At 53.7% G+C, this 19,638-nt stretch overlaps 2 protein-coding genes across 4 annotated transcripts in view; both read left to right on the top strand.

The window, feature by feature from the left end:
* CPA5 (carboxypeptidase A5) overlaps nucleotides 1-2,909 on the top strand; it is a 32,509-nt gene extending 29,600 nt beyond the window's left edge. The window contains exons 10-12 of one of the 3 annotated variants that reach the window (XM_082692680.1): nucleotides 180-379; nucleotides 673-757; nucleotides 1,199-2,905. In XM_082692680.1, coding sequence (XP_082548806.1) covers nucleotides 180-379; nucleotides 673-757; nucleotides 1,199-1,386 — 473 coding nt within the window. In that variant the 3' untranslated portion in view covers nucleotides 1,387-2,905. Of the gene's footprint in view, nucleotides 1-179; nucleotides 380-672; nucleotides 758-1,198 lie in introns of all 3 variants that reach the window. The other 2 variants (XM_082692681.1, XM_082692679.1) reach the window with 2 other exon arrangements.
* Nucleotides 2,910-12,039: 9,130 nt separating this feature from the next.
* Nucleotides 12,040-18,767, top strand: CPA1 (carboxypeptidase A1). Its single transcript, XM_082692574.1, has 10 exons — nucleotides 12,040-12,189; nucleotides 12,649-12,730; nucleotides 13,194-13,427; nucleotides 13,684-13,785; nucleotides 14,322-14,423; nucleotides 14,608-14,718; nucleotides 15,330-15,420; nucleotides 16,150-16,349; nucleotides 16,747-16,831; nucleotides 18,493-18,767. Exons 1-10 carry the CDS (start codon nucleotides 12,104-12,106, stop codon nucleotides 18,678-18,680), a joined length of 1,281 nt encoding a protein of 426 aa, XP_082548700.1. The 5' UTR covers nucleotides 12,040-12,103; the 3' UTR covers nucleotides 18,681-18,767.
* Nucleotides 18,768-19,638: the final 871 nt, after the last annotated feature.

Raw genomic sequence — 19,638 nt, 5'->3', positions numbered from 1 at the left:
TACAAGTGACTCATCGTTATTGCTCACATTCTCATTGGTCCGAAGTCGTCACGGGGCCTCAACCAAACTGCAAAGGATTATGGGAGACGTAGAGGAATACCTGGATACTTTGGGAGCATTAGGCGTCTTTCCCAAACCTGGGAATTCAAACTCTCTGGACGGTTTTATTTTTCTTCCAGGAAATGGTTCTAATAACAACCCCTGCTCTGAGACTTACCGTGGGCCCTCCCCTCAGTCGGAGCCAGAGGTGGCAGCCATAGTGAACTTCATCACCACCCACGGGAACGTCAAGGCTCTGATCTCCATTCACAGCTACTCTCAGATGCTCATGTACCCTTATGGCCACTCTTTGGAACCCGTTCCAAACCAGGAGGAGTTGGTGAGATTGGCGGCTCGGGGCTTTGGGGGAGGCGTCAGGAAGACCTCCCCAGAGGTTCAGGCCCTCACTCTAAAACCGGGGTCTGGACCCATCGACCCCATGGTAGGGAGGAGGGGGAGAGCTTGTTCTCACATGTGGTTGAGTTCAAAGTCAAACGGGCTGTGCTCCCTTCTCATGAGAGTCACCTGCTCATTCAGCTTCCGGGACCCCTCAATTCTTGTGTCTCAGCAGCTGGTGAGGGTGTGGGGGTGTGGGGAGCCCCAGCCTCTCATCCTCTGGCTGCAATCCCACAGTACCAGCTCGCCAAGGACGCGGTGAAGGCCCTGTATGAGGTCCATGGGATCGAGTACATTTTTGGCAGCATCAGCGCCACGCTCTGTGAGTGGGCCACAGCTGGAGGCCCCTCGTTCCCCTGGGGTGGGGCAGGTGCAGGCTGGTAGCTGACGGGCAGGGCTGTGCCCAGGGCAGCGCCGTCGGCCTAATTGGGTTGGGTCAGAGCTGATGTCTGAGTCTGAATGGAGGGGTGAGTGCTGGTCTTTCTTTGCAGCACTAGTTAATGACCGGCTTACTGTGATGTTCCTTGAAGGAGCAGATCTTAAGCTCGGTGGTCTCCAGGAGCTCTCTTCTTGCCGGCGCAGGGGATGGGGAGGGTGGGCAGGGCATGGGCCAGGTAGAGGCTGGGGTCAGGAAGCGCAGTGTTGTCTGGGGTGAGTTGGCGTTTGGCCGCCAGGGCCCACTTGTGGCTCAGACAACCTCTGCACCTTCGGGCCACACCCTGTTCTTCCTGCTGGGGGCATCTCTTTGCCCTTCTGTGTCCAGATGTGGCCAGCGGGATCACTGTGGACTGGGCCTACGACAGTGGCATCAAGTACGCCTTCACCTTCGAGCTCCGGGACACGGGGCGCTACGGCTTCCTGCTGCCGGCCTCCCAGATCGTCCCCACGGCCCAGGAGACGTGGCTGGCGCTCCGGACCATCATGGAGCACGCCCTGCAGCACCCCTACTAGCAACAGCGCTGAGGGCAGAGCAGGAGCACGCACTCCCTTCCCCAAGGCTGGGGCTCCTCCTGAACCCCAAGTGATCCATCCATGGTCCTCCCCACACCCTTACCCTGACCCCTTAGGCAATAAATAACAGGTTTGAACAGGCTGGGTGGCCTCTGGTGCTGGCCACCACCCACTTTGGGCTCAGCACTGAGAAGGGGCCAGGGGCAGCTTGAAATGCTTCTTTGCTCTTTAGGAATCCGGGAGGATCCGGGGGCTAGCAGACCTCCTATTCCTTCCCCTGAGTGCTCTCCAGGCCCAGAACACATAACCCACTCTCTGGGAGCTACTGGTATACACATTGTCCCCTTGGTGTCTACACTCTGAGATGAGGGCACAATGTTTCCCCCGAAGGAGTGGGTCTGCGGTGGCGGCATCTCGGGCGCCCTGAGGGAAAGGTGGGTACAGACAAGCAGCTTCCTCCTCCTCCTTACCTGTAGTCACCAAGCTCTAGTCAGGCCCTGAGCAGGCCGGACATTTACCAAGCAAGCACTTTATTTAAGGATGAGAAAGGGACGATCTTCTGAGATACAACTGAGGGGCCCCCTACCCCCATCCCGAGGCTTCCTGATAGTTTTTGCCTTCCTCCACCACCGGGGAGCAGGGAGAGTGGGTCCCTTTGTCCTGCCCTCAGGGGAAGGCAGGTCCTCTGAAGAAGCAAGAGTTTCACCAGAGAGCTGAAAGGGTCTCTGTGAGTCTGAGGCAGAAAACAAGACTTTCATTGGCAAGGGCCAGAATTTTGTTGTTCTTGTTGCAAAAGAAAAGGATTGTGGGACCCGTGATTTGGTCCCCGCAGGTCACAGAACACAGGGTTTTACTATAAATCACAGATATAGAAGGAAGCAGGGCAAAACGAGAACAAGTCCCCCTTTCTACCCACCCTGTAAAAGAAGCCAGAGGTTGAATCAGTGGGAGGCGGGGATCCGAGGGGATCAAAACTCTAGGTAAGGCCCATGTCCAATATGGTGGCCGAGGCGCAGATTCACAAGGAGTGAACTGGGGGTCTAGACAGGTGATTAAAGTACACTCATGGGTGTGCCCATATGGCGGGGTACACCTGAGCAGTGCAGCTCTCGGGAGCTCCGAGTAAAGAAATGGTGAGGAGGCCTGGGGTCGAGGCAAGAAGGCTGAGCCCAAGGACCATGCAGCCAGTGGCCACGGAGGCACCACGGCCGGGGGAGGCCTGTGCCCAGAGAAGCTGTGCCATGAGGAGACCTGAGGAAGTCAAGGTAAAGAACATCCGAAGAACCCAGATCCTCTCTAGGGCAAGAGCCAAAAACAGAGGAGGAGAGTGTCCTGATTCGGGCTGCATTTCCTTACGAGGGGAAGTGGAAGTGATTTGAGCAAGCTAGAACCTCCAGGTTGAAGTTTTCTGCTCTTAGAGGAAATATGATGCCATGGGCTGAGTTAGTATAAGCTATAGACAAATAAAGCAAGTTACACCTTTGCACACTAGAGTCTGTGATTATAACTTTTGTACCCTCTGCTCAAATATTTTCATTTCATCCTCTTGGGGAGACTATTACTGGTATTCGTAAGCTTGTATTTCAGATGAGGAACACATGGTCACAATTTGGAGAGGTTTTAAAGACCACACGGGGCCACATGCATGGAAGTGGTTGAGGGAGATTTGAACTTGGGTGTGTCTAACTCCAAAATCACTCTGTCATCATTTGTCCAAGTGTGACATGTAACTGCACCTGTAGCAGAGTCCATGGGGAGTCTTTGAATGTTATGGTAGTCGGGTTCCATTCCCAGATTGAAACGGAATCTTTGGGGTGTACCCCACGAATCTGTATGTTTACTATCTGCCCCAGAAGTTGTGAGGTTCCTTAAAGGCTCCTGAAGTTGTGAGGTTCCTTAAAGGCTAAGAACCACCGGCTCTCCTGTCTCCCAGAAAAACACATTTGAGTCTTCCTGGGGACCTTGGGGCTCAGCATCTCTACCCTCTGCTATTGTCCATTAGGTCTGAAGGTGGTTACAGCAGTGGGAGGCTGGTCATTCTTCCCAAGGGGCTGCCTTGGCCTTCATCTAAAGTAATGTGGTTGGAGGCCACAGGCATCAATACAAATTCTGGAAATACAAATTCTCAGGCCACCCCAGACCTCCTGAACCCACATCTCTGGGGATGGAGCCCAGGTGATGCTGCAAAAGCACTGCCCTAGAAGCAGGAGTAGCTGGACCCTGATGGGTTTCTCAGTAACAACAGTGAAAATAATAAGCTTTCCTAACACTCGCTGTGTGCCAGGCATGGCTGCAAGTGCATTACAGGGTTCAATACATTTCCTCCTCTCAGCTCTAAGAATTAGGACTCTTACTGCCTTGATTTTCAGATAAAGAAGCTCAGGCTCAGGATAGTAGCTAAGGGGCATCCAGCTAACTGAGTGGCAGTGCGTCATGCCCAGAGCCCCTTAGGACTAAGGGCCAGGAACTTGTTCTCACAGCCATGTTGACAAGACTTGTGTGCAGCCAATAGACTCAGGAAATTTGGAGCTGAAACTGCTTTACAGAAGGGGGTTGTCTTGAAAGGCAGCTTTTTCTTTAAAATCCTTCAGTGACTCAACTCCCCCTACCCCATCCCTACCCTGCCACTGCCCAAGATGCTACATGGCTGGCCCTGGGGACCTCTCCTAATTTGGCTGAACACCTTGCTCATCAGCCGCAACCTCACCAGCCTCCTCTCAGTTCTTTCTCAGCTGGAAGCATTTACACACGATGCTCCTTCTTTTCTGGAACATTCTCTCCTCTCTTCCTCCATATGGCCCACTTTTTAAATTTCTCTCTTCAGTATAATTTCCTCACCAGTCCTCCTAGAACCACCCATTAGAAATGGATCTATTATCCTCTTTTACAAGGCTTTAGTGTATTTCCGGGATTACAATGATAATTAATTGACTTCTGTGTTGTTTTGTCTCTGCCACTAGTTTGGCTGCTCCATGAAGGTAGGGACCATGTTTGGGTTATTCAGCCTCACTCAGCTCCTGTCAGGTGCACAGCAGAAACTCAGTATTTGTGGAGTGTTTCTCCTCCTGGGCCTTTTATAGATTCTTTCTTCGGTTTAGCATCAGGTGACGGAAGCCCACTTTTCTGTGGCTTAATCATATGGGGGTTTTATTTTTTTCACACACTGAGTCGCATGCAGTGGGCAGACCCGCCCACCTGACTGAACGTGACTTGATGCCCTGGAGACCCAGGCCCCTCTGGCCTGCTCCGTTTGGCTACCCTGCCGTCACTTTGACGCCATCCTGGGACCGTATTTCAGGCAGGAAGGGCCGGGGCCAGAAATGGGGAGTCCCCGGCCAAGCTGGTCCATCCACGGACTTCCACGACACTCTGTGTCAGGCGCTCACGGAAGCTGGAAAAGCACCTTACAGCCGAGCACTGTGCGGCCCCAAATAAAATTAGAGTCCTGTTGGTAGGAGAACAGGGAGAATGGGTAGGGAAGGATGGCCAGCAGTTTCCTGAAGCTGCTCTGAAGGGAGAGAAGGTCTGAAGGGGTCTCCGAGTCAGTTTCTTTGCTCTAGTTAAACAAGTGACTGACTTAACATCAAGCCAGAGAACTTTCCAGGGCCCTTTAAGCTTCCGGCCAAACCCCTCATCTGGGGTCTCCGGATCATTGAACTTCTGTGAGGCCCTCCATGAACCTAACGGCTGAGAGGAGACTAAAGCCAGGGGTCTTTCTCCTCTGACTGAGGGGCTCTCCTCAGCAAGCCCAGGAAAGTGGTGGCTAGAGGGGTTTAAGTGTGTCCAATAAAAGCTCAAGCCTTAAACATGCAAGTTTTAGAGACACGACAGAATCATCTCTTTCTCGTAAAATCTGAACTTTTTTTTCTTTTTTTGTTTTTCATTTCTTAGGTATATAATGCTAAACAGGAGTTCAGTTTTTCTACATTCTGCTTGGGTTGGTTTTTTTTTTTTTTTCCTTTCCCTTTCCAACAAACTGCTCTTTTTAGGTATGTTTTTTCATCCTTTTCACCAGTAAAATTTATGAGCATTTATTTAAAAGAAAAAAAACATTGGAAAAACTGAAGAGAGAAAGAGTGATTATACATATGGAAAGCTATAAAGAGCCACAGTGAATGTGTTGCGGTTATTGCTTTCTTAAAAAAACAAGCCAGGCGGGCGGTTTGGAACCTGAAAGAGTCCTGTGTGAGGGCAGGCGGGCGGCAGAGGCTGAGAGTGATGGACGCGCGGCCGGGGGCCAGGGAGTCCAGTGAGGAGCCGTTAGCTGCCTCCACCCCTCCTCCGTCTCCCCTCTGACCGCCCCAGACAGGCCCAGAGAGAAAATGACTTTACCGAAAACATAAAATTAAATTTAAAAAAGCTTCTTCAGAAAAATAAGATGGCCCGACAGCCGCTGACTACGGGTGGAGGGAATCTAGGGATGGTTAGCCTGTCAGGGCCTAACCCTCTGGTGAAGTTGATGAGGGAGCAGGAGGCTGGCTGAGGACAAAGCAAAAGCTGGCGCCTTGCACCCCCTCTTCACCCGCTCCCCTCCATATGTGTAGCATTCCTCAGGCACCCCTGACTGCCATAAAAAGATAAATAGTTAACTTGCAGAGATCAAAATCCTGCAGGACAGGAATCTCCCGTGCTCTACAGATGTCCTAGAGGTCTAAACAGGGAGGTTACCTTATCAATAGCACAAATTTCCAGAGGCAAATAACTCTCGGTTCCTGAAGCCCTAATGTCTCCCTCCCCACCATAAACTGGAGGAGACTGAGGTAGAAGGGAATGTAAATGATAGCAGGATCATAACACCCCACCAAGAATCTCCCAACTATCTTGATGCTAGTGCCTGACCTAAAGATGACATTGATCAAGCCATAAGGGCAAGGACTCCCCCCCCCCCCCGCCCCCCGGCACCTTGTAGGCCCTCCTTAACATGTGAGAACTCTGTTGAAATCTCCCATCCCTTCACCACCTCCCCCCAACCGCGGGGTATATAACATGCCACCCCTCACAACCCGGGGCAGCCGCATCTCCGCCTGCCCACGGGCCCTGTCCCCGTGCTCTAATAAATCACCTTTTGCACCAACAACGTCTTAAGAATTCTTTCTTTAGTCGTCGGCTCCGAACCTCCGCACCCCACCGAACCTGACTTAGGTTCTGCGACTTCATCAAAGTCACACCACATCTTGAGTTTGGGTTGCAGGGGGGCATGTCATGTTCTTCTGGGGACGGGGGTGCCCTGAAGGACAACTTTAACCTGTTTGGCCTTCGCATGTTCTCCTGTCCCAAGCATCTGGGATCATCCTTGGGAATGATATCATGTCTGCAAATCCATTCTTTTGGCTTGTCCCTCGGCCGCCTCTGGCGCTTGCCCCCCACCCCCGGGTCTGCCATTGGCCGCCTAACCAGCTTTGCCACACTCTGTGGCTCCCCATCCACCCTCCCTTCCTTCCATCCACCTCCCTCAACGTCCCCAGTGCCTAGCTAAGACCTCAAGGTAACATTTTACTAATTTTTACTTGGGGATACAGGAGGGAAATACAATGTAGAAAGTAAATCACTTCCGCAGGAAGCTGGCTTTGGAGTCAGCCTAGGTCCCTTTGTGAGACAACCCCTTCCTACAGCCTTCACTCTCCTTGGCCTTCTGCCTGTTCCCACGTTGCTTCTCCCCTCCCCCATTTCCTCTTCTACATTATGGGACATTCCTGCTTAGATCTTCTCTCTTCCGTCTCTGTTCTGAGACTTGGGCTCTGACTTGACATTTCCTAAAGGCCCACTGGAGTGTTTCTCTCTTCAGGTTACAAATTCTACCTCCTTTCCGGACATAAGCCCCAGCAGCCCCTTTAAAGGAATAGTTTTGCAACTTCCAAGCAAACAAACAATAGCCTCTACCCGGCACCCAATTAATGAAAGAAAAGCTCAAGGAGGCTGCTGTCAGGGCCTCCCACCACCCCCACCCAGCCTTCCAGGAAGTCCCCAGAGCCTGCAACCTCCCACCACAGCCTCAGCCGTCAGAGGCCCCTCTCAACCCGCGGGCTCCTGGGAACACTCACCCATCACAAGCCCCAGGGCCCCCGTGGCTCTACTCTGATCTGCCCACAAACCTGGGGAAGGCTCTTTGTATTCTGCACAGACCTGTCACCAAGGCTGTGATTTGTTTGGGGGTAAAATATACAAATGTCCTAGAATCATAATGTGTCACCGCTGGAAGAGATCATTCTGTCCACATTCTGTAGGACAGAATTGTGAAGGAAACTGAGGCTCTGGGATGCGCAGTGACCTCCCTGAATGATATAATGGGTTTTGTGGCCATCTACTCCTGGACAGCATTCCCTCCCCCGTTTTGCTCTCTCCTGAAGTTGGAGAATGTCTCTGTGTGAGCTGTGTACTTTCTTCAGGCACACGTGACAGAAAGCCAACTTGATAAAGCCAGAGGGGTAAGAAATAGAATTAGTTGGCTCATCTCCAGAGCTACGGTGGGGGTGGGGACAGCCGAGTCACCTGTCCTCAGAGTTGGGAAGAGTGGGCCCAGGGGAAGACAGAGGTGTTATTTATCAAAAGGAGGAGGGTGCTGGGCAGGGAAAATGAGGAGATGGCCATTATAGTCCACCACCTCGCTGCCTCAGGTTCTCACAGACTTCTCTTTCCATATGCACAACTGTACCCCAGACAACATTAAACACACTTGCCAAAGCGAGACAGCTGAAATCTCATGCAGCTGTCATCCAGTCAAAATTTGACCATTTTGACTGTGCCCATGTGTGCTATCTGCAAGGATATCCCTTCTCCATTGGCCTCCTTTGATTCCTAATATGGACATGGACTGACTTTCCTGCCTTTTTAACAAACCTTTTTCTAGGTTTTAGTTTAGGGACCTTTAAGCATTGTCTTAGAAACTCTGTTTACCATGCCTGGGCACTCTCTGGCAACAGGCCTGCCATGAATAGTTGTCCAAGTTGTGCACTGCACAAAAGCATTCTGCTGAGAGGATGAGGGACTGTCTGCTCAGAGGGAGAAGGATGCACTTTTCTCATAAAGTCTCCCCTCGGCTAAAATTGTATTGTCCTCTCACAACACAAGCACTTTAAAAGCTTAGTAAGGGGGTGCCTGGGTGGCTCGCTCAGTTGGTTGGGAGTCTGACTCTTGATTTTGGGTTAAGTCATGATGTGGTTGTGGAATGGAGCCTCACATTGGGTTCTGTGCTTGGTGCAGAGTTTGCTTGTCCCTCTCCCTTTGCTCTGCCCCCAACCCCATGGCTCCCAGTTTCTTTTTCTCTTAAAGAAATAAATAAAATCTTAAAAAGCATAATAAAAGCTTAGCAAGGGCATCACTTAGAATGCTTTGTTCAGACTTAGTGCTTTTTACAGTTAATAAAAAAGAAACATATATTCTTTCATATTATATAGTCCAAAGGTGAGGCAACAGACTTCACAACCGGGGAAAGTTGTCTCCTTCTCAAGTGTGGAATAAACATTTTCTAGAAACTTCCTTGCTTGCTTCCCTTCATGTCTCATTGGCCAAACTGGGTCAAATGCCTACCCCTAAATCAATTACTTGCAAAAGACAATGGTATTCCTCAATTGTCTTAAGCCAATCTTGGAATTTATCTCTGAGCTGGGAAGGGGGTGACTTTCCTGAGGGGTGATATCTGCACCGAATCTAGGTTTGTTCCTCGAGGAAGAAGGGAGGGACACTGGACTCTACTCCATGTGGCTACAGCAGGCCTTACTCTGTTTGCATTCAGGCCTTTGACCAGTGCCCTTTCCTTGACTCTGAATGCCAGGCTGGTGGCTTCTTTCTTATGCTACTAGGTCCTGATGTTCTTCATATACCCCCGGTTTTCCACATAATGGCCTCCATCTTTGCTCCTGCTTTGGACCAATGTGAAAGAAGCTCCCATGGAAAGGCAGAGCCGTGGCCTTCTGCTCCTGGTTCCATTCTAGCAGATAGTCTTCATGAAGAGACTATTTTCGGCTTCCTGAGGGGCTTTGGAGGGAGCCAGGGAATTAGGCCTAGCCTCCACCTGAGACCCAGAGTCCTCTCCTGTTGTGTTTTTAGTTTCCTGCCAGTACTGCCCCTAATTTTAACTTGCAGCATTGAGTTAATCTTTTCCAACCTTGCAAGAAAATAGATTATGTGACTCTTGGCCACCTTAGGTTGCTGGCTAGATGCTTCAAAAGGCCTGCTTGGTGGGGCTGACCCTCTCCCCACAGGCCCCATCATCCCCCTTCCACCAGTGGACTTGTCTTTTCTGGAAGGAATTCACAGAAAGCTCAAGAAATACCCAACACCCCCAACATGTGTAGTGTGCATGAAACGTATAGGATACCTTTAGATTTAGAAACACAGAAAGAAATATTGTTTTCATAATGCAAACTGAAGAAAGGGTCTACAGAACCTTTCTTCTTGCTGGGGGACATACTGGAAAACACGAGAACACTGTAGGGCACTAAGAGTTGAGGGAGAATATGAGGGATGGCTAAAACACAGTTCCTGGTCCAAGGAAACTTCCAGTCTCACTGGGGAGGCACACATTAAGGAGGAGTAAATGAGAGTGTGTTCAAGCACTGCCTGGAGTCATGAAACACCCATTCCTTTCTGTGTCTGGTAAAATCCTGTCATTAAGACTCAGGTCAAATGTCACTTTCTTGGTAAAGTCTTCCCTGGATGCCGAGTATGGACCCATAGCCTGGAGTCCGCAGCCCTCCAGGGACTTCTCACGCACAGCAGAGAAAATGCCCCACTCAGGTCTCCCACAGGGAGGAAGGCATCCCCAGTGGGTCCTTGGTTCATGTAATTCTGTCTCGGTGATGGCTTCTTGTAAGACCTGTTGGAGAACCGACACGTTGGTTGGTTACTTCTGTCTTCCACATGAGTCCTTGGGCTCTCTGAGATCAGAGACAAGTCAGTGGGAGCCGAATTGACCGAGGGCCTCACCCCCATCTTGTGATGTGGCCACATATCCCACAGGCTGACCCTAGCCATTGACTGGCGTTCCTGTGGGACGCAGGTCTCCCCTGACTCAAAGATTTTGTGTCAGCCTGGCCACAAGGTTCTCAGAATGGCTCCTGTCTGAACTTCTCCTGCCCAATCTCCTCTCCTCCACCTCTTGCTTCCTCCCTCCTTCCCCTCTTCTCCCCTTCTCCTTCCCCATCTCTTCCTCCTCTCTCCCCAACCCCCCTCCCCTTCCTTCCCCGCCTCTTCTCTCAGGGCTCAGCCCCATAGCTTGGTGTGAAGGCTCTCCTGCTTTCTCTTGTTCTCTCTCCTTTATCCTTCACGGGCAGTTCTCCCCACGACTCTCCTGCATGTCCAATCCTGTCTTGGAGACAGCTTCTTGGAGGACCCCAAGAGAACACAAGTTAGTTGGTTATCTCTGTTGCCTCCACTACACTGTGAGTTCGCTGAGATCAGGGGCGATGTGCCTTGGGCATCATCGCAGGGGAGAGCACAGTGCTTGGCCTGAAGAATGAATACGCAAGGGGGTTAGCATTCAGAGAAGGGGCAAATACTGGAGAAAGAAGCCAGAGGAAGCTTCAGGGAGGAAGTAGGTCTTGTCTGGGGCCTGGAGGTCAGGCAAGGTGGCTGGAGAGGAAAGAAACAGTCTTCACGGAGTCTCCACATCTGCTGGGGTGGGGGGTGGGGGGTGTCCAGTGTGCTATTGTCTGCTTGGACCTGGGCTCAGGACAGAGTGGGAACTGGCCAGGTAGGGGGTGGGATAGGGAAGCGGAGGGAACAGATGGAAACCAGAAAGCGCCACCTTGGCTGTTGTCAGTGTCCAAGCCTGAGGCCCTGACATAGAGCAGGGCCCCCAGACGGTGCTGGGTAGCCCCTGGGGGCCCCTGTGGATTAGGGCGGATTTGTGTGAGATGTTTCCGCGGTGAGATCAGCGTCCAGAGCCAGAATCAATTCCCCCCTGTGAGTTCCACTTTCTGCTGGACACTGTGCAGTCCCAACACGGGTCTGGCCCTGCTTCCCACCACCACGCTTTCTACTCAGATGACATCTGGTTGTCGTTCCCATCAAGGGGAGCCCTGATCCTGAGCCCTAGAGCAGTGGGGGTGGGGGCCAACACAGGTGAGAGTCAGGTTCCTGCCCCAACTGCTGCTGCTCTGGCTGCCCACAAGACCATCGAGGCTGGGAGGAGTGGGGCTGGGAAGCGCCCTTCAGGGGGCTGTACCCCAGAAGGCAGTGTGCCTAGCCCCAGGGAGGGGCAGCCCCGGACCAAGCCCTCCGATGCGGGAGCGGGGTGGGGGCAGAGAGCCCCACCTTACTCTGCCACAGGAACAGAGGGGCTGGCACTTAGGAACATGGGGGAAGGGGACACCTCCTGTGAGGCTCCAGCTGGTGTGGCCACTCTGGAATCCTGGCTCCTTCTCCACTGCCCGGTCGGTAAACAGGACTGAGGCCCAGGTGCAGGGCCTGAGGTGCAGACCTGGGGCAATGGGCAAGCCAGGGCCCAGCTGGGAAGCCTCAGGCCCCAGCTGACCCTCAGGCCCAGGTGAGCACTTCACAGCCAAGGGCTTGAGGCCTAGCTTATCTCCCCAGCTGCCCAGTTCCCTGCCACTTTATCAGGGAGGGTGATAAGGTGTCAGAGCTCAGGACTCCCATCCGCCCCCCACCGTGGGACTCAGCCCAGGTGCCAGTGGGAAGACTAGCCTTGGGCATGGCCAGAAGACATCTGACCTGGGAGAGTTTAAAAGGCCCCAGGACCTTCTCTGAGACTCAGTTGATGTTCCCAGTTGGCTGCAGCATGAGGGGGCTGCTGGTTTTGAGTGTGTTGCTAGGGGCTGTGCTTGGCAAAGAGGACTTTTCGGGGTAAGAGGATGGCGAGAAGGGGGTGCTCACGCAGGAGAAGGGAGGACTCAGCCCCGGGCCAGCATCTGGAGGTGACAGATGGGCTGACTTGTGGGAAGACTCCAGAGAGGCACAGACTCATACACCCCGGGAGGGCAGGCTGACCAGGGGCCTGGGCCCTCACGAAGAAATCCGAGCTTGAAGGAGTTTTTAGGAGAGGAGGTGGGAGGAAGCCTGGCTAGCTTTGGAGAGAAAAAGAGAGTCTAAACCGGGATGAGGATAGCAGCTGTGTCCAGAAGGTTCCACGGATCCTAGGCCTTGCATTGCTAAGACCCTTCATGCTTTCTCCTGCTCGGCCAGAGGATCGGAGCCCAGCCTGGGGATTCCAGGCTGCTCCACGCCCCCCGCCTCCCACCTGGGGAGGGTGAATGGCCAGTCCCAGAGGCTCAGGCCCTTCATCTTCCCTCCCGCTCCGCCCAGGCACCAGGTGCTCCGACTCTCCACTGCCGATGCAGCCCAGGTAGAGAAGGTGAAGGAGCTGGAGGACCTGGAGCACCTGCAGGTCAGAAGGAGGGGGGGTCCCCCCCGAGGCCCCCTGGTTCCTCTCAGGCCAGCCGATCCACCCCAGGATACCACCCTTCCTGGGGGCCCCCAGGTCCTGGGCCCTCTCTCCTCACCACCCAGAAAGGACCCACGGGACGGATCCCTGATAGGAAATGACTCAGCCCCCACCTCCCCCTGTTCCAGAGTCTCACTGCATTCCAGGATCTGAACAAAGCGGGGGGGCCCCCTTTCCAGCCCTTCTCTCTGTCTTGCGGTCTGGAAGCCCCTCCACCGTGCTTCCCGGGCCATCTCCCTGACCACAGTGGACTCCGTCTGATGCCCGCAGTTTCCCCTTTCGTCCCCTGCCCTTAACAGCCATGCCGCAGCCACAGTCATAGGGGACATTCTGGCCCAACCTCCCCTCCCGGGTGGACCCCTCCCCAGCTCGCCATGACCATGCCCGCTCTCGTCCCCCCCCCCAGCTGGACTTCTGGCGGGGCCCTGCCCAGCCTGGCTCGCCCATCGACGTCCGAGTGCCCTTCCGCAGCATCCAGGCTGTCAAAATCTTCCTGGAGGCCCACAGCATCGGGTACACGACCATGATTGAGGACGTGCAGGCTCTGCTGGACGAGGAGCAGGAGCAGATGTTCGCCTTCCAGGCCCGGGCCCGCTCCTCAGACACCTTCAACTATGCCACCTACCACACCCTGGAGGAGGTGAGGGAGCCCTGGGTCACTCAGCACAAGCACCGAGCTCTGCTTCAGGCTGGCAGAACGGGGCCCACCTGGGTGGGCGTGGCACCTGCTGGGTCTCCAGGCGGCCCTGCGGGGGGGGGGTGGCGGGGGGCCCGGGGCGGTGGGTCCCCGAGATGGTCGGGCTTGCAGCTGGCGGGCTAATGGGGCCGCTCCGTCCAGGAGGCAGCCAGGTGCCTGGCAGCCGCTCCAGCTGGCCTCCCCTTCTCTCCCCTCTCAGATCTATGGCTTCATGGATATGCTGGTGGCCGAGCACCCGCAGCTGGTCAGCAAGCTCCAGATTGGCAACAGCTACGAAGGGCGTCCCATCTACGTGCTGAAGGTAACAGGCACCTGCTTGAGAACGGGCATCCGCCCGTGTGGTGAGCCACGGTCACGGAGAACTCTCCATGACATGAACACCCCATGTGGACATTGGGGAAGGACGGAATTTCTATGCTGGTCTAGCTGTAGGCATACCTGTGCACACCCAGTTCTTAAAATGTTAAGGGTCCCACGTATTTTCAATCAAGTGTCACACTGCGGGAAGTAACCCAGCGTCAGGGGAGTCCAGAGAAAACATTTTGTTTGGGATACCCCACAGAGGACAGTGTATGGACAGCAGAAGGGGGCAGGGCCCAGAGGGCCGGCTGAGGCCTATTCGCCCCAAGGCTGGTATGAAGGCTGGAGGCCGCGTCCTGCTGGGTTCCTGTCCCGACACCGCCACGCCCAGCCCCACACCTCACCTGAGTGACGGCCCCACACACGGGGCCTCCACCTGACACACCCGGGGAGCAGAGGGCCTCCGGGCCGGGGTTTGCTCCCCTTCAAGGAGCCAAGACAGGAGCCTAGCAGCATCTCTCCGTTCTTCTTGTCCAGTTCAGCACTGGGGGAGAAAACCGGCCTGCCATCTGGATCGACACAGGCATCCATTCCCGGGAGTGGGTCACCCAGGCCAGCGGGGTCTGGTTTGCCAAGAAGGTGAGCCTCGGGCACTGAGTGGGGTCCTGGCCTGGTGGAGCTGTGGTCAAGAGGCCCGCAGGAGCCCTGGCCTCCCCAGCTCACCCGGAAGCAGTGAGGCAGATAGAGCAGGTGTTCACTGCCTCCTCGTGGTGGACAGTTGGCCTGACCCGCGCCGCCTGTCTGTCCCCGAACTCCCCACCAGATCACACAGGACTATGGCCAGGACTCCACTCTCACCGCCATTCTTGACTCCATGGATATCCTCCTGGAGATTGTCACCAACCCTGATGGTTTTGCCTTCACCCACAGCAAGGTACAGGCCTTGTCCCATTCTCGGGGGGCAACAGGGTGGGCCTCTGGCCTCTGAGCCCCATAAACTACTCACCCCTAATCTCAACCCCCAGCAGTCAAGGGAGGGGCAGATAGCCTTGTCCTCCCAGACCAGGGCTCTCATCCTTGGCATTCTGGAAACTTGGGGCAGAGAGTTCTTTGTGTGGGGGGCTGTCCTGAGCATGCAAAGTGTTTAGCAACAACCCGACCTAAGACTCAGGAAACACTAGGAGCAACCCCTCCATTGAGAGAGCCAAAAATGTCTTCAGACTTTGCCAAATGTCCTGGTATTGTCCCTGGGGGAGACCCACTGCCCTGGACCTTATTTCCTAGCTTCATGTTATTTTGTGGCGGGTATATCACGCTTCCAATCCAGGGGGGGTGGGGCGGGGGGTGCGCCTGGTGCCTTCCTTCCCACAGGTAGAACCCTCTGGCCAAATGCCGTCTACTGTAGCCTGTAGCCACTGTCCTCTTTCCACCAAGAGCCTCCTTTGCAGACCTTCCTGACAAGCCATGGAAAGGGGTTTCTGACACATGCTGTGTCCACACCTCTGCTATAGACGATGACAGACAAATGTCTAATTCCTTCCCCAGAATCGCATGTGGCGCAAGACTCGGTCCCTCACGGCGGGCTCCTCCTGTGTTGGAGTGGACCCCAACCGGAACTGGGATGCTGGCTTTGGGAGTAAGGCCCCATGGGATTTGGAAGCAGGGATGGGAAACCCAGAGCGGCTCCTTACCCTCCTGTGTCCTGTTTCCCCCACCTCTTTCCTGCCCCAGCAGCGAGGGCGGAGTTGAGGGGGGGAATAACAGCGTCTCCTCTGAGGCTCAGTGAGATTTTCTTGTGCCTTGTTTCTAGAAACAAATCTTCCCTCAATGGAATTAAGGCCTGAAACCCATGTAGGGCTTTTCTAGGATAACTTTAACTCCTTCTCTCTGTGGTCCCTTCACTACAAGAATGGGTCTTGGGGTGCCTGGGTGGCTCAGTTGGTTAGGCATCTGCCTTTGGCTCAAGTCATGATCCTGGGGTCCTAGGATTGAGCTGGGTGTCAGTCACGTTGGGCTCCATGCTCAGTGGAGAGCCTGCTTCTCTCTCTCCCTCTGTGGCTCCCCCTGCTTATGCTTGCTCTCTCTCTCTCTCTGTCAAATAAATAAGATCTTAAGGAAAAAAAAAATGGGTCTTGTTTGAGACCCTCCCAGGGAAAGAGGTTCTGCCCGTGTTACCTATGCCTGGCTGGGGAGGGAGGGAGGACCCCCAGGTTATAAAAGGCCTTTGGTCTTTCCTTAATCCCAGAGTGTGGGTGAGCCCTCCTGCTTTCTGCCTCATTCCTACTTCCATGCAGAGAACTTGAGGTTGTGGACGCCACGCTGCTTGGCCGTAAGGAACGCCAGCTAACCCCTTCCTCTCTCACAGTGGCTGGAGCAAGCAGCAACCCGTGCTCGGAGACTTACCATGGCAAGTTTGCCAATTCCGAAGTGGAGGTCAAGTCCATCGTGGACTTTGTGAAGAACCACGGCAACATCAAGGCCTTCATCTCCATCCACAGCTACTCCCAGCTCCTCCTGTATCCCTACGGCTACAAAGCAGAGGCAGCCCCCGACCGGGATGAGCTGGTGTGTGCCCATCCCCTGCTTGCCCTCCGGTGCCTAGCACCCCTTTCTCCCATGGAGCCCTGATGGCTTAGGAAGACCTGCAAGGCAGACTAGCCTCATTTTCTGCCTGGGAAACTGAGGCACAGAGGGGTTGAGTCACTCCAGTCACATGACCGAGCAGGGGGTAGGGCTAGACTTGGATCTGGTACCAGAAGTTCAGTCTGGAGCTGCAGTGTGACCAAAGGGCAGAGACTGAAGTGCCAGCCAGACATCCCATTGGGTTAGAGGGCCATGGGGCTGCCGAAATCCTGAGCTCTGTTGGGCTACTTCCCAGCTGAAAGTTGGGCTACCATGGCCCTGCTGTTCTGGCCTGTTGTTGCTGGCCATAACAGCTGGTATCGCTTGGCATTTTCTCCAGGATCAGCTGGCCAAGTCTGCTGTGACTGCCCTCGCCTCTCTATATGGGACCAAGTTCAAGTATGGCAGCATCATCAAAGCAATTTGTAAGTGGGTGCATGGTCTCTGGGGTGACACCAGGTGCCAGCTTAGCTGTTGTTTCCTGCCTGAGGTCCTGTCCCTCCTGGAGGAGGTGCCCAGGAGTGCCTAGATCTGGGAGCATGGGCCAGGAGAACAGTTCTCGGCCGTGCCTTGGTGGGCAGCAGGGCCCTTTTCTGACAGGAACTCTGCCTTCTTTGATATCTTCAGACAAGCATATCAGCTCCTTTGAGCACCTTTGTCCCCTTGTTTTAGGTTAAGTCCAGCTTTATGGAGGAGGTGGAGGGTTCTGCTGGCCTTTCTGTATCACCAAGAAATTCAGCTTAAAAACATACTCCTCCTCCGATGCCTTTCAATTTAAAGAAGATATCTTATATCTTATCTATCCCCAGCTTACTTGTACCTGTAATGCCCCTGGGAGGAGCACTGCTACATCAAAATGGAATAACGTCAGCAAATTTTATTGAGCACCTACTATGCCTTGTTTTCTGTGCTTGGGAAACAGTTGGGAATAAGCGAAGTTCAGGAACTGTACATTCTAGTGGAGGAGAGTGACGATAAACATGAAGAAGTAAATGATACAGTATGTTAGGTGGTGAAAGTTGGGGACAAAAAGAGAAAGTAGAACGGGGTAAGGGGAATCAGGGATACGGGGCATGGAAGTTGGGGAGGTGGGTAGAAGAATAGGTCTCATTTAGTAAAAAATGGACAAGTGTTGAAGGAAAATGAGGAAGGGAGCCAGGAGGCTATCTGGGAAAGAGACTTCTGGGCAGAGGAATCTTCTAGAACAAAGGCCCTACCCTGTGATCTGGACTGGCATGTTGGGGAAATAGTGGGAACAACAAGGAGCCCCATGTGATGGCAGTGGGGTAAGAGGGCTCAGAGTCATAGGGGCCAGGTGGGGTGGGGCTATATCCCTTAGGGCCCTGAGGAATGCAATAGGTTTGCTGGCTGACAAGAGGCAGGGGACAGGGACAGAGATGAGAGGGCTGTACACACCCCTCACATACCTTCTGCTCAGGGTGCCAGGTGTTAGCCAGTGAGTGGGCACCAGTCTTCACTCAGGCTGGCCTTACTTTTGGATTCCAGGCTCTGTTTGGAAGCAGTTGCAAACTGTATCAAAGTTTTTTGGCTTCCTTCAGTGCTGTCAACTTACATTCTGATACGCAGCTGCCTCCTGCACCCCGGCCCGATTTGAAACAGCTTCATTACCCTCTGTTCACTGCAAATCTGGGCCAAGTTTCTTGCAAAATGCCAGTCAGGGGGCTTTCACTTTGCCTCTGGCTCTTTGCACTTTCTCCTGCAGACCAGAGCCCCAGGGGACAAATCCTGGTTGCCCAAGTGGGTAACTCTGGTATATTTGGAGGTTTGACCAAAGCAGCTGCTGGAGGGGGTGGTATTCAGTGGGGCTTTCGCAATTGCGAGAATTTTCTTGCAACCCCCGTGATAGGAGAATCTCTGCTGGTCCCTCTCTTTGGGCCTCTTGAGCTTAGAGCTGTTGGGGAAGCTTCTGGGAGGAAGCCAGGCGGCTTGGTCAATTGCAGGCCCCAGCAGACGTTAACTCCGATGAACCCTGCATGAGGTTCTGGCCTTTGGACCAGTGGGGGGGCCCATATTAATGTGTCAAAAGTGATTGAACTTTGCTCTCTGGCATCTGCTCCCGCCCCAGACCAAGCCAGTGGAAGCACCATTGACTGGACCTACAGCCAGGGCATCAAGTACTCCTTCACCTTCGAGCTCCGGGACACGGGGCGCTACGGCTTCCTGCTGCCGGCCTCCCAGATCGTCCCCACGGCCCAGGAGACGTGGCTGGCGCTCCGGACCATCATGGAGCACACCCTGCAGCACCCCTACTGAACTGACCCTTCGGCACCTTCCTCTTCCTCCTCCCTGCCTGCCCCTGCCCCCAGCAACAAATAAAGTTGGATTGTCCAAGGAACAGAATCTGGGGACTGACGTGGAGGAGTGTCCGCGGCGTTTCTGTCTTTGCAAGCTGGTGCAGAAGGGGCTTAGTTCCCGCAGGCCTCGAGGGGAATGTGTGGGTGGCTGGGCTAGATGACCCCCAAACTCCCCTACATTCCAAGGTCCCCTGAAGTTGGATCCAAGTGGCATCTGTTTTAATTAGACCACCCTGCGCTCAGCTCATCAGGACGGCGACTGGTTCCTACCTCGGGAGCCAGTGCAGCCACAGCTGCTAACCAAATGCTGGGCACCCTGCAGGGGTGAGGAATTCCGCCTGCACAATAGTAGAGCTAGTTGGGTCCATTTATCTACAGAAACAATAACTCGGGAGACGGACTAGAATAATCGTGGGGGCCACTGCTCTTCCAAAGACACGTCGCCGCCAGGCAGAGCAAACTTAATTAAGTCAGAAGAAAACAACTGGGTTTGATGAAAAATTTACTGAAGATAAAGAACAAACAGCAATCCCAGAACATTTTATTAGTTGTAGTATGTCACGAAGACTTTGCTTTTAGGGACAGAAGTAGCTTTATTTTTCATATGGCACGTCCTTTCTGGCATGCTTCCATTTTCCTTCCTTTTTTACCCACTACTGCTTCTTTATCATCTGCATAATTCCTCAAATATAAGACTCTCCCTTTGATACTCTTCATAGCTCCTAAAACTTGATTTCCCTCCTTTGGCTTGTTGGTTCTGATGGCTGTGGTATGGCCTGAGCTCTAGCACAAGACACTGGGCGTCTCAACTTATTTCAAAGCAAGAATCTACCTGGTGTTTCTTCCCAATCTCTTCAGATGCCAATGTGGAGCAAGGGGTTACTCTCACAGGAGTCACTGGGAAGGGGGTGAGGGTA

The sequence above is a fragment of the Mustela nivalis genome (assembly GCF_964662115.1).
Source record: "Mustela nivalis genome assembly, chromosome: 12".
Lineage (NCBI taxonomy): Eukaryota > Metazoa > Chordata > Mammalia > Carnivora > Mustelidae > Mustela > Mustela nivalis.
This window is presented reverse-complemented; position numbering and strand designations above follow the sequence as displayed.